The sequence below is a fragment of the Sesamum indicum genome, linkage group LG7 (genome assembly GCF_000512975.1).
Source record: "Sesamum indicum cultivar Zhongzhi No. 13 linkage group LG7, S_indicum_v1.0, whole genome shotgun sequence".
Lineage (NCBI taxonomy): Eukaryota > Viridiplantae > Streptophyta > Magnoliopsida > Lamiales > Pedaliaceae > Sesamum > Sesamum indicum.
In genome coordinates, this window is record NC_026151.1 from 4170080 (window position 1) to 4183436 (window position 13357).

At 32.0% G+C, this 13357-nt stretch overlaps 2 protein-coding genes across 7 annotated transcripts; both read right to left on the reverse strand.

The window, feature by feature from the left end:
* Window positions 1-3655, reverse strand: LOC105166185 (putative pentatricopeptide repeat-containing protein At1g19290). 4 transcript variants are annotated; one of them, XM_020695439.1, is made up of 4 exons: window positions 978-3655; window positions 775-847; window positions 601-663; window positions 169-306 (listed from the first exon to the last, which is right to left on the reverse strand). In XM_020695439.1, exons 1-2 carry the CDS (start codon window positions 3568-3570, stop codon window positions 828-830), a joined length of 2613 nt encoding a protein of 870 aa, XP_020551098.1. In that variant the 5' UTR covers window positions 3571-3655; the 3' UTR covers window positions 169-306; window positions 601-663; window positions 775-827. The 4 variants fall into 4 exon arrangements, with proteins under 4 accessions (XP_011083741.1, XP_011083740.1, XP_020551098.1 ...); XM_011085439.2 differs by lacking the exons at window positions 601-663; window positions 775-847 and adding an exon at window positions 1-56 and having other exon boundaries at window positions 168-306; XM_011085438.2 differs by lacking the exons at window positions 601-663; window positions 775-847 and adding an exon at window positions 1-68 and having other exon boundaries at window positions 168-306.
* Window positions 5227-11548, reverse strand: LOC105166187 (probable vacuolar amino acid transporter YPQ1). 3 transcript variants are annotated; one of them, XM_011085442.2, is made up of 12 exons: window positions 11008-11545; window positions 10872-10914; window positions 9171-9197; window positions 8857-8952; window positions 8658-8761; window positions 7783-7969; window positions 7427-7519; window positions 7198-7293; window positions 6223-6243; window positions 5902-5960; window positions 5679-5769; window positions 5227-5559 (listed from the first exon to the last, which is right to left on the reverse strand). In XM_011085442.2, exons 1-12 carry the CDS (start codon window positions 11241-11243, stop codon window positions 5467-5469), a joined length of 1146 nt encoding a protein of 381 aa, XP_011083744.1. In that variant the 5' UTR covers window positions 11244-11545; the 3' UTR covers window positions 5227-5466. The 3 variants fall into 3 exon arrangements, with proteins under 3 accessions (XP_011083744.1, XP_020551104.1, XP_020551103.1); XM_020695445.1 differs by lacking the exon at window positions 9171-9197 and having other exon boundaries at window positions 11008-11548; XM_020695444.1 differs by lacking the exon at window positions 6223-6243 and having other exon boundaries at window positions 11008-11546.

The following is a 13357-nucleotide window of genomic DNA, read 5'->3' on the forward strand; positions in this document are numbered from 1 at the left end:
GAACTCTAGCGTGAGTTGAGTATAACATTGTCTCATAAGCAGATATGTGGCTTCCCCTGAAAATAACACTATTCCAAGATAATAAGTCCCAAAGCATAAAACACTGGTAAAATGAGTCATATAATCCAAAAATATTTTTGACATGGATCTACCAATAGTATTTGTACCTTTGGCAAATGTTCATCAAGTCGTTGGTCTAGAGTCGACCTTTGTCTGAACCTCAGGAGAAAAGAAGCAAACTCTTTAGGTGTTCTTTCCTTGTTCTGAGGAGGATATTGGTTCATAACTTCCCGACTTGATAGCCTTCTGTGGTTGACAATTATAATGTTTGTCAAATATAAGAGTTAGCATTTCGTTTATTTATTTATTTTTATGTTTTTTGGGGAGGGTGGTGGCCCTTCCATTAAAATAACTAGTGAAATTCATCCGCATCATATATACTCAACGAAGCCCATCTAATGAAACGACGACTCTGTGAGGAAAGAGAAGTAACATACATGATCCAAAGACTATGTTATAGATTTCAATCCCTTCAGTTTGTTCTCTGAAAATACAGCTACTGAATAAAGACTCTATAAGCAGGAAAGAGAAGTAACATACATGAGTCAAAAGACTATGTTATGGATTTCAATCCCTTCAGTTTGTTCTCTGAAAATACAGCTACTGAAGAAGATATTATTCCCCATTTCAATCATACGCCGGAGGTGAAAGTTTCATGTTGCGCTTGACAATGGGCAAAAGATGACCAAAATCTTGAGCTTGCTGTCAACTTACCTTCTTTTTTAACAGAGAGCAATTGAATAAGCAGCATTATATTTTAGCATCTATCATGCACCAACAGCTTCAGCTGCATATGCGACATAATTATAATGTACAGATAAGAGATCCCATAAGCATGCAAATGTAAGGAATGTCAAAAATATTATAAACATTAATGTATTATCTGAAACTGGTGACTACTTGAAAATCCATATCACCTTCAAACGGTCTGCAATATCTTGTAAACTCATTCTGAAATCCTGCTTTGTGCATTTCATCACAAAGTTTCAGGTATTCTTCCACATTGCCCTGCTGTGAGAAACTACTGAGAAATGCAGAATAGGTTTTCGCTGAAGGAGCAAACCCTTCCTTTGTCATTCTCCCCATGAGCTTAAGGGCCTCATTGATTCTACCATTCTTACAGCATCCATGAATCAAAGTATTATAGGTGATGATGTTTGGAACTAAACCCTTGGAGTGAAGTTTATGCAAAAGCCTTAGTGCACGATCAAGGTTTCCAGATTTACATAAGCCATCTATAAGAGCATTATATGTAACTATATTTGGAGAAAGACCCTTTTCCAGCATCTCATCCCGTAAGAGAAAAGCTTCATCGACGGCTCCAGATATGGAAGCACTATGAATAAGAGCAGAGTAAGTGAACTCATCTGGATTGAAGCCCCTTTGCGACAGATCACGGATAATTTTTCTTGCGTCGCTAGTCTTCCCACATTTGCATAACACAGCTATGACTACATTATACAGAATGTTGTTGGGAATGATATATCTTTGAGTACTTTCATCCAGAGAATTTGCAATTTTCTGTGTTTCTTTCTGGATGGCATTGAAGTTAAAACAATTATAGAAAGGTTTAAGGTTTGGGATTGCATCTAAATCTACCATTTTCTGCAGTAACATGTTTGCATCATCATTCTGACCAAGTTTGTTCAGTCCGCTGATAATTGTACTACATACATAAACATTTGGGACAATTCCTTTTCCCCTCATCTCAAAGTACACATCAAAAGCTTTCTTCAGGTTTCCTTCTTTTAACCAACCAGTGATAAGGGCTCCATAGGTAATAATATTAGGGCTTAGTCCTTTTGCATGAATCTCAGAAAGCATGTCAGGTATTTTGTTTGATTTCTTTGCTCTAAATAATCCGTTAATAATCGAATTATACATTTCAATGGAAGCAGGAACTCCCTCTATATCCATGCTATCTTTAATTTCGAAAGCTCTTTGAACATCTCCAACTCTACAATACCCATCAATTAAGGTTCTATTAGTTACCTCATCTGGTGAGCAACCCAGTTCCTTCATCCTTAAAAGAGTTTGCTCCACTTCTATCATCTTTCCCATTTTACATAATCCATCAAGCATTGTGTTGAGTAGAATCGTACTTGTTGTATAGCCTTTCGCTAGAACATGTCTCCACAACATCAAAGCCCTATCAGATTCTCCCCTCCTGAAAAGACCATGGAGAAGGGTACTAAATCCAACCTCATCAGGAACAAAACCTCTCTTGAGCATCAACTGCCAAAGACGCAAAGCATCATCCACATCACCATACTCGCATAGACCCTTTAGAAGGGTATTATAAGTTACATTTGTTGGATGTACACCACCCCTGGTCATCTGATGACAAAACTTGAGAGCGTCATCTATCAATCCTCTTTTACAATAACCATCCAACAGCGTATTGTAGCTATAACCATCTGGCTTAAAGTTCCCTTCAACCATACTCATCATAACTTGCTCTGCTTCACGAAGTTGACCAAGTTTGCAATAACCGTCAATCAAAGAATTGTAAATGAACAAATTCATACCCAAACCTAGACCCAACATCTCATTCTTAATTCCCAAAGCATCATCCATTCTTCCAGCACGACAAAGTCCACAAATTAAAACTCCATACACCTTGTCATCCAGAACCAGAGTGTCTCCTTTCTCTTCCTTCATTCGTGTAAATACTCCATATGCTTGATCAATTTTCCCAGTCTTACAATAACCTTTGATCAACAATGTGAAGGTAACCACATTTTTGGAAGTTCCTCGTTGACTCATTAAACCCAACACTTTTTCCACCCCCTCCATATCCCCATTCTCAACATACCCATTGATCAAACTATTATAGCCCACAACATTCAGTTCCAATCCCATCCTCTCCAAGCCTTCCACAAACTCCACTGCTTTAGCAACCCGACCATCCTTACAGTAGGCGTCCACCACTATTGCACAAGTATACACATCCAGAGCAACTCCAACTCTGATCATTTGGTTGTAAACACAGCTAACCGCATGAAAATCCTTACTTCTCACTAAACTACTCAAAAGTCCATTACAAGACCGCAAGCTCGGCAAGCGACCACACTTAGGCATATTATCAAACAAGTACAGGGCATTTTTAACCAACCTCTTCTCCACATACGCTTTCAACATCATGTCAAAAACAGTTCCAGAAAACTTAAATTCCCTATAAACAGTAACCAATTCATCGAAAACCAAAGCAACCGGAAGACGGTTGCCTTCCGTGATATCCACAAGGCCACGTAGATAGAACCGTGCTTCATCAAACATTCGGGCATTAGATAAAATGTGGATGATCTTGACGTAGGATTTGAAATGGGGTCTAAAGTAATTCTGCTTGCAGGCAAGGTTGAAAAAATGAAGGGCGGAAACGGCGTGTAGCTTGAGATCCTTTAGTACGGCGTCCACAAGCTGATCTGAGAAGGTGAAGCCAAGGCTTTTGAGGGCGTCAAAGCGCCGTAGGATTAAGAGGCGGCTGATTTGGGCGGGCAGATTTACCATATCGTCTTCTCCTCGCGGTGGTGTCCGGTGGGCATCTCAATTATTTGAGTGTTCGCCTGAAACTACTGAGAGCAGTGGCGGATTAGCAGCCAGCGTTATATATGTTCTCATTTTCAATTTCAGTTTTTTATGTGTAATTTCAATTTTGTAAAATATGTATAAATAAATATTTATTTATTTTAACTAATTACCGATTTCTGCGAGCATATAAAAAAAATTATGAGATAATAAAAAAGAATTATGAAATGAATAAATTATAATAAATATGAAGAAATAAGATAAGAAAAAAATGTGAAGGAGTGGGCAGTTAAAATTGATAAATTATATATAGTCCTTTGGACGATATGGATTAAAATATTTAAATAGTCCGTTGAAGTTGTCCCACGTGTATTTTGAATATAGTAATTGGTTTTTAGATTAAAATAAATATAAATGAACTCCTAATTTGATTATAGCATCCCTGCATGTCACACTAGATATAACTTTGATGATGAATTTTAATATTTATTTTTTCAACAAACTGTATGTTACAAAACATGTTTAGATTTATTTAAAAATAATTATTGATCTATGATAAATTATACAGGTCGACGATGAATTTGATATGAGCAATAAGGTGAAACTAAATAATTAGATTTGAAGTGAATAATATAGGTCGAATACCATTAATGTCTTAGTCTAGTGGTTAAGATTAAGATTGAGGTTCCATAAACAAATTCGTGTCATGGATTTGAGTTTCAATGGATGTGTGAGTATTTTAAAAGGGGTTTGGCAAAGTTTATTTGAAATATTTTATAAGTCTGTATATTTTTATAAGATGTTTTAAAAATTTAAAGAATTTAAATTTTATTTTCGAAATAAACTCTTAAAATATTTAGATAAATAGATGTTAGAGTATTGGCATAATATACAAAATAAATGTAGAAATTAGTTTTTATACCGGATTTTATTATTAATGTCATTTTAGCATTTGATTAATATAACTGACTCAATCGATACCTGTCGTTCACCATTAATATCATTTTAATACCCAATTGATCTTTTTTATTAATTTTTTCTATTGTTTTTTTACCCTTAGATTTTAAAATTAAAAATTATAAATATATTTTCTAAAAAAATCATAAATATTATCCTCGTATTTTATTTTTATTTGGTTATCAAGATTTTCTTTTTTATTATTTTTGGTATTTTTACTATATCTATTTTTATAAAAAAAATATTATTAGATAACTTATATAATAGTCAAGTTTTAATGAACATAATAAAGTTATAGGATATAAGTATTTGTATTCATCGTCAAACGTATTTGTTTGCATTTAATTAAGATATTAAAATTTGATTGCAAAAAATTTAATTCAAAAGCTTAAATTTTATATTATAAATTCTCAAAAATTAAAATAAGAAATGAATTTTGCAAGGTTTCAATGTGTCTAGGATTTTGTTCTGTATAGCTAATTATTATCTTATAAATATCAATTTTAACTTTACTATATATATATATATATATACCCCTTTTAGTACCCTTTTTTTTTTTTTATCCAAATTCGTCTTTTTCGGGCAGAGACCTACAAAAATTTCAGACACATTGCTACCCTAATTGAAAATCTTACAATTACTTCCCTTAAGAAATTAAATACAGAAAAATGACATAACGTCTAACCAGAAAAATTCAATTCTACTCATTTAAATTTGTACCCACATAAGTTATAAATTGTTGAATCTATACAATACATGACAAATTTCAATACCATATAAGTCTTACAAATCCACACGAACGACATAGTGAACCCCCTTACAATTATGTGGATTCTCATATCGTTACAATCATCCTAATAAATTTTTCTCTTGGAATTCTTATACATACAAATCGCAACCACGCTTTTATAGTAACTTCACTCAAGCTGGTTTATCTGCTTCAACATAGTTGCCATAGTACTCCTCGCGTTTCTTCAGCTTCACGTACTTGTAGAAAATGTACTGAAGAATGATCTGTCAATCGGGTTAAGTAGCAAGAAATATTTTTTTTAAAAAAATAATAATAAACAAATAAAGGAAGCAGGCAGAGTAAGTCTAGCCTGTGACTAGTGGTTGTACACCAGAAAGGATACAAAGAGATCCAGCCCCACACACACGATTGCATCCAGCAACCAAGGCATGTTTGCTTTGATCATCCTCCATTCAGCATTTCTCACTAATATGCTGCATTTATTCACTCAAAATATGTTATAAAAAACATGTCAAATATATGGGGACTCCGAAAAGCTCCCTCACTTTTAGGTGGTTTTTATTAAACAAAAAAGTGATGAGAAAGAGACAAGATATGAAGCATACCTTCCAGTATATGTAGCATTTGCGACGAGGGCAAAAACAAACATTAAAGGGTTTAGGCCCTGAGATTGATTAAAAGTATTAGAAATTATTAAGCATCAAGCGCGAGAATATATAAGTTATTCAAGAGAAAATTCTAACTCAAATCAGATTGACTGAATCTGAATCAATTATATGACAGCCACAATACACTTTTGTATGATTGGTGTACAGCTCAGGTCACATGACAAGTGTATCACGTTTGCCCTACAATTAATTTGGTTCGGCCAAACCTGAATTGGGTCAGAATTTTCCTTATTCAAAATAAAAGTCTGATGAGTTTACCTCCACGCTTCCCCTTTTGATCTGCAGAAGGGAAGAGTATAACCGTATATTACTACAATACTTATGAAATTATTCCTAATGTTTATGTTTAAATTTAAGGGCAATTGCATCGACTCCCCATTAAATTAAGTCTAATTGCAATAACACCCCCTCAAATTTCCAAAAATATAAGTATATATACCCTTTGAAATTGTTATTATAATTTGCATCAACACCCTCTTAGATTAAAAAAACTTACAGAAACAACTCAGAATAAATTCCATTGGCACCTCGTTAGGAGGGGTATTTGTATACTTGTAATAATATATAATGTTTGTATAATTAAATCTAATTTAATGAGATGTCGACGTGTAATATACTTAAATTAATTATTGGAAATTAGTGCCAGTGCAATTGATTTAACAAATAAATCATTACTTTGGCATATAATGGAAAGTTACTATCTATGATGTATTGACACGAACACGACGACAGTTATATATAATATTCTTTTGTGAGAAAAATGCAATTTGTCCCTCTATGATATTGTAAATGAGCAAATTCCCCCTATAAAAAAAAGTAACAATTTACTCCTTTTGTGTTTTTTAAAATGCAACAATTTACACCCATAAACGCTCATAAAATTTAAATAGGCAATAAAAAAAATATCGAGATAAAACATAAAGTAAGCAAGTTTCCATCTAAATTCTTAACAGAAAATAAATGGTTTAAAAAATATACACAACCAATTTATTTTCAAAGTATGCAATGAAAAACTTCTAATTATCCAAATTAATTAAATCATCATATCCAAATTAGTTACATTATTATGATCATCTCTCGATTTTTTAGTAATTTTATCCCAAAACTTTTAGTTTGTAAAATGCAAATTATTTTTTCTTTATTTGGTCCAAAACATGTGTTTAAGCCGTGTTCATATTCGACACTGCGCTAAATAATTTTTTAGAGTTTAAGAAGGGAGAAAACATAACTCACATTCAACCAGATTTGTGGGATTCGACCCCCCATATAAATAGCTGCCATCAACCATCCCAGCCATTGTCCATATGCATTTTCAGAAAATTCATGTTCCTGTTCATTAAAAAAAATTAATTATTTTCACGGATAATTAAGTCGATATATAATTATAATATTAACTTCCAATTAATTATAAATCCAAATAAAATTGTTAATTAATTAAAAAGCCGACAAACGTTAATTAAACCTGCAGTAGCGGCTGTGCCACGAGGGCTCGTCTCAAAGCCTCACTCAAGCGCGGAAGATTTGCTGTAGCAGCTACAAATGTTCCATACTTCACCTGTACAATATTATTATTATTATTATTATTATTTCCAAATTTATTACACACTACAAGACACTTTCATTTATCAATGTAATAAGAAATTATAGTTCAAATCAGTTTCGAACGAATTTTAAGCCAATACTATATATAGTAGGTGCATTATATTTGTCATGTCGTTAGTACACGGTTCAAGAAAAATAACTGATCACATAATGAATGGCTGATTCGATTTGAATAAAAAAAATATCCGTAATGTAGCATATGATTTTTGAAATTACTTGACGAGGAATTTGACGAGGCTGAGTGGCAGTTTTATTGGAGGGAGGAGGTGGAAAAATTGATTCGTTGTCGTCGTCTTCGTCAGACGACGAGTGGGAGTGGTGATCCAACGCAGGAGGGCCGCTCCTAGCTTTTATGTAACACTGGGTTGGGGGAGTGTCGCTCCCTGCCAAAGATCTTGCTGACCTGCATTTCATAAATATATAGATATTTGTTACAATTAATTTTATGGATGTTTATAAATTTTTAAACAACGATAGGATATTTATAATTATAAAAAATATTAAAAAATCCGTTATAATTTATCATATATATATATGTCAAAAATTAATTTTGAAATAACATATAGATATTGATAGGGGTTAAAAAGTGTAAAACCCTCCATATGATGATTTTACCCCAAAAAGATCAAACATTTATCAAATAGGATAAAGATCCAAATATTTTAAATCGAATGGTGTGCAATCCAACCCGACCAACCTAAAAACTCTAAATGATGACCATTGATCCCTCAACATCTAAGCGCTCTCTGAGCAACACGTGGCACCATACAAGTTCTGACAATTGGTCCTCTATAAATACCATTGCACTATCTGACAAGGTATAGATGAATTACTTTGAGATCTAATTCTGCAACCCTGTTATAACCTAAACAAATTCTGACTTAGGCATTCGAGAGTTTTAGTTGAGGACCACCTCAGTAAGTCTGACAAATTATTTTATAAGCCAACCCATCATCCAACTCGAGGATGTCTAGTGATCCCACCTGACTCAACTCGTTATGTTATCACTAATCTCGACCCCAATCAAATATATAGTTTATGCTTTTTATTCATGAAAGACTATTTCAATCATGTAACTTTAACATTCTTACATGAAGTAAAAATCCCTTCGACGAGGAACCTCGATCGGAGCATTTGTGCTAGCTGTTCCTCCATGGTGAAGCTTACGTTGTAGGGGTTCAGTCTCCTCTTTAACCTGTCGGGAAAACAAAGAAAGGGAAAAAAATAAAAAGTAGTACAAGTTACAATGCCAGAAAAATAATTAAATAAATTAATTATCTAAATTATTACCATGTTTGCTTCTTTTTGGCTACGTTTCCACCACTGACGAAAATGGTTGTAGTATACGCATTGCAACGCTAATATGATTGTAACTGTTGTATAGAGCTATAGGGGAAAAAAATAAATAAATAAAACTATTAGATAAATAAATAAATAAATTTTTAATCACACATTCGTATCATACACTGATGTTCATATTCATTCGTGCATTGTAAGTGGTCCCACGTTTAAATCATAATTACTAATTTGGAAACAAACACTTGTCAATCATGGGTGAATGTGAGACGAAAGCATGATAGAACATCGATATCGGTAGAACTTACCAGGGCAGTGTAGAATTGGGTGGGTAACTGCATCGGATCAAACAAATATATAGATGTTAGAATCACATTCTGAATTTGTATTTAATGTTCTAGATGATGTATTAATGCATTTTATTAAAAAAAAAAAAAAAGGTTGCCTAAGTTCAAAATTGGAGCTAAGGCTGCAATTGTTTGAGAATTTATCCATCTTTGAATAGAAAGAATGAGATGATTTGATTGGGGTGGAAATTTTTTTTCTAAATTGTGTTTGGGGATTAATAAAAGTATAATGATGAATTTTTCTAAAAAAAAAGACTTTTTTTTAAAAAAAAAAAGCAATGGATAATTTTCATTCGAATTAGACCTGGTCAAACCAAATCAATTATAAGAATACACTTAGTATGTGATTGATTATTTTCTCAATTATACATTAACTATATAATAAAAAAATTAAATTTTTTATATAATTAATTTAGATCCGACTAAACTGATTTGAAATAAAAAGAATTTCATCCCCCCAACTATATTTAAAGACAATGATCCGAGGGGAACCATTCAAATTTGGTGCTCAAACTACCATGTGTCATTAATCTTCAAACTCTCCCCCAAGGTTAATCCTCACTAATTTTTTTTATTTATAATGATAAAAAAATGACAAATTATAATTAGCTTGTTTGATGTTTGATATCATATTATATTATTTAAAACAGAAACCAACTAATGTTTTTATCTCTCTCCCCTATTTCATATAAAGTGGATAAATTAGTTTTGAACTAACCGTGCAACGTATAGGGCAAATACATGCTAGTTTGATATAATAACAAATACCTCATCGTTATTTGAAAAATTATGAGTACCTCACTAATTTTAACCTTCATCCAACAACTAATCCATTTCGTTAACTTTTGTTAGATTTCTATCTATTTTTTATGATAAAATAGCAAAAATGCCCTTATGGAGAATGAACTAATTTTACTTCTTTTTACAATTTCTAAAAAAATATTTATGGACTAGGAGGGCAAGGGCAAGAAGGAAATTTGATCTCATCAGCTTTTTGTTTTTACACTTTTTATTTAAACTTTTTTTTTTAAAAAAAAGTAGCAAGGGCATAAAAAAGTGGACATTTTTAGACATTTATCCGAGGAATATTACATAATATCATCAAATATTAGGGTATTGATTATTTTCCAAGTACTGAAAGAGTATTTATAATTATATTCATAACAAATAATTTATTTAATTAAAATATTTTAGTATAATTGAATACATAACAAACCTCAGTTCGAAAAACTTCCATTACCCTAAAATTATTTTCACGCAACAAATTTAAATTTGGACTTCATACAACAAATAAATCATTCATGACAGTGAGCACATACTTCTAAAACTAAAAATGTGAAATTTCAACCAAAATAGATAATACCTTGTGCACGCACGTCCCATGAGGATAAAATGGTCTATTGCAAGCTACATAAGGATTCATAACAAGCTAGCAAATGAAAAATTCTTTCATGGAATCGGACCAATTACAGAGTAAGTGTATTATTATTTTTAAATTATATACTAATCACATAAAAAGTGCATTACACTTATTATATAATTGGTTCAAATTTGACCGAGTAGGATAAAAGATTTACAACGCAGTCGACAAAGGAGAGAAAAATGTAGTTACATGAACAAGAAGAAGAAGAAGAAGAAGAAGAGTTGAGATGAGTTAATTACCGTAGCCGGTTCAAGAATGCAGCCCACAAGATTGAAAACATCGCTGCAAAAACATCAATCATAGTAACTTCTCAACGGACTGTTTACCTTAACTACACCTAAAATACTTGGTACTGTTACAAAATCTAACACTGACCCGATTATCCAAGTGGAAAGAAATGCTAGAGACACGCCGGTGGCGGATTTGCTGGTGAAGTTGGTAATAATCTGGGGGATTTCTGCAACTGACCAGCAAACCAAACTTGCTATCCCCAGAGCGAATGAGATTTGATCGTTGAGGTTGCAGAGACAGTCTTTGAACACCTCTTCTATCCATCGCATACAAGGTTTTCTCTCAACCCTGCAGTAAGACAGCTTCAACCCCCCCTTCATTATTGGTATGTTGTATATATGTATCCCCTTGTACCCATATATATAAATGAGGAGCACTCAAATCTGCAATGTTATTGGTGCATTGGTGCGGAGTCTGCACCGTTCATCTCTGATATACGAAATGTTTAAGAAACCAAGAAAGGGGTTAATTACACTTCGATCCCTCCAAAAATATAAAAATTGTAATTTTTCCCCAAAGAATCTTTAGGAGTTATGCTTTCCTTCCCGCTGAGAATTGTCCGTTTACAATCCTGCTCCTTCCATCAAGATTTGGAGGAAAAATGCTGATATCAACAGAAGAAATTACAAAACTTCTTATATATCCCTCATTCATTTATTGAAAAGATACCTAGTAATATCTGTATATTTGTAAGAGGATAAATATAATATATATAAAATAAAAAATAGTGTAATTGTATTAAAATATGTTTCTACACTATTTCTATTGGATAAAAAGTAGTCATCAATCAATGAAAGAACTAATCATATTGTCACTAACGTATACGTAATGTTGAAATGAGGTGTAAAATTAAATTATATATTTTTTTTTACGTAATCAACATTTTTGGTCCAAATCCTAATATAAATGATACAGTTGTAAATAGATAACTCTTAAAGGGGGTACAAGTGTAATTTCAAGAGTTTTATGGTAGAATCCGTGTTCTAAAGAAAGTCTATTTAAGTGTAATTAACTCTATAAAAAAAGAGTATAAATAGCATACAAAAATACTCTATTCGTAAACTCAAATAGAATAAGTGCTCAAATTCTTATTTTATCTTGTTTAAAAAAATAAAAAAGAAAAATTTAAATATAATAACGTACATTGATGAATTGCAGTACATAATATAATATAAACGAAATTTACAAGAGAAAAAAAATTACGTAATTCAAATAAAAGAACGGAAGGGAAATTAAATTACCTCCTACCTAATTTTCTTGAAACTTGAGGAAATAAATTTGATACAAAATCTAATTTTTGTAATTTTATTATAATTTCCTAATAATTATATAGCGATATATTACTATTTACAACTCAAAAGGATATTATAAATAAATTCATATTTTTCATCTTTCCTAAATAGATACCACCTACCCTAGTTGTGTGGTATCAACCTGGACCTCTTGTCTAGTTCATTCAGACTATGAAGATGTCTTTTTTGCCATAAAAGATTTGTGAGCAGCAGCATATTCTACTGCATCTCACTTCATATGCGGTTTTTTACATAGTACCTGCAATTATTTATGGTTGTCCGGAAATTTTTTAATTTGGATTAGATTTGGCCAGATCGATGTCAATTATATGATAAATTTAATATACTGATTATGTGTTTGATTTACAATTAAAAAAAAAAAGACCATATAACAAATATGATATACAACGGTCTTGATTTATATAAGAATTTTTTACGATTATTCTAGCTTTGTAACGATCACATGATTACTGTCCCAAGACAACCAAGAGATTAATGAGGTAATGAAATGGTGGAGTGAGTGATTTTTTGGACACATTTTAGCGGGATTATATGTCTTGTAGCTTCAAAGAAACCTAAAATAAAATAGTCAAATTGGAAAAGGAAAGGGTATAATTTCAATCAAGAAAAATAAAATAGTTTTTGTTTTAAATGAAAGTGATGAATTATTATTCTTTTCTAAATGAGTTTATTACAATTATCAATATTAAATATGAATATTTGACAATTACCACAAACAATAACAATCATGTACTATTCATTAATATCAAATAACTATATTTAATTAACACATATTATTAAAGTATAATAATATTTCCAATGTTGGTAGAGTTTGAACTTAATACTTTTGAGTTATGGGGCCTCAACTTCATCAGTTGTGATAGGCATCATTAACAAGAAGTACAAAGTACGTAGTTAATGACCATAACTACACATATTGACACTTCTTAAGGTTATGTCTAATGACACAAACACGTCTTGTCTTGTACAAAGTTACAAGTACATCCATTGACATCATAGTTGTGATTACAGGTACACCCCTCTTCAATAGTGAAACTTTACACAAACACCCATTGGACACGTTGCATTAACAGTACCCCATTAGGGAGTGGATCTGTAATTTTATAAAAAATATGGGTATT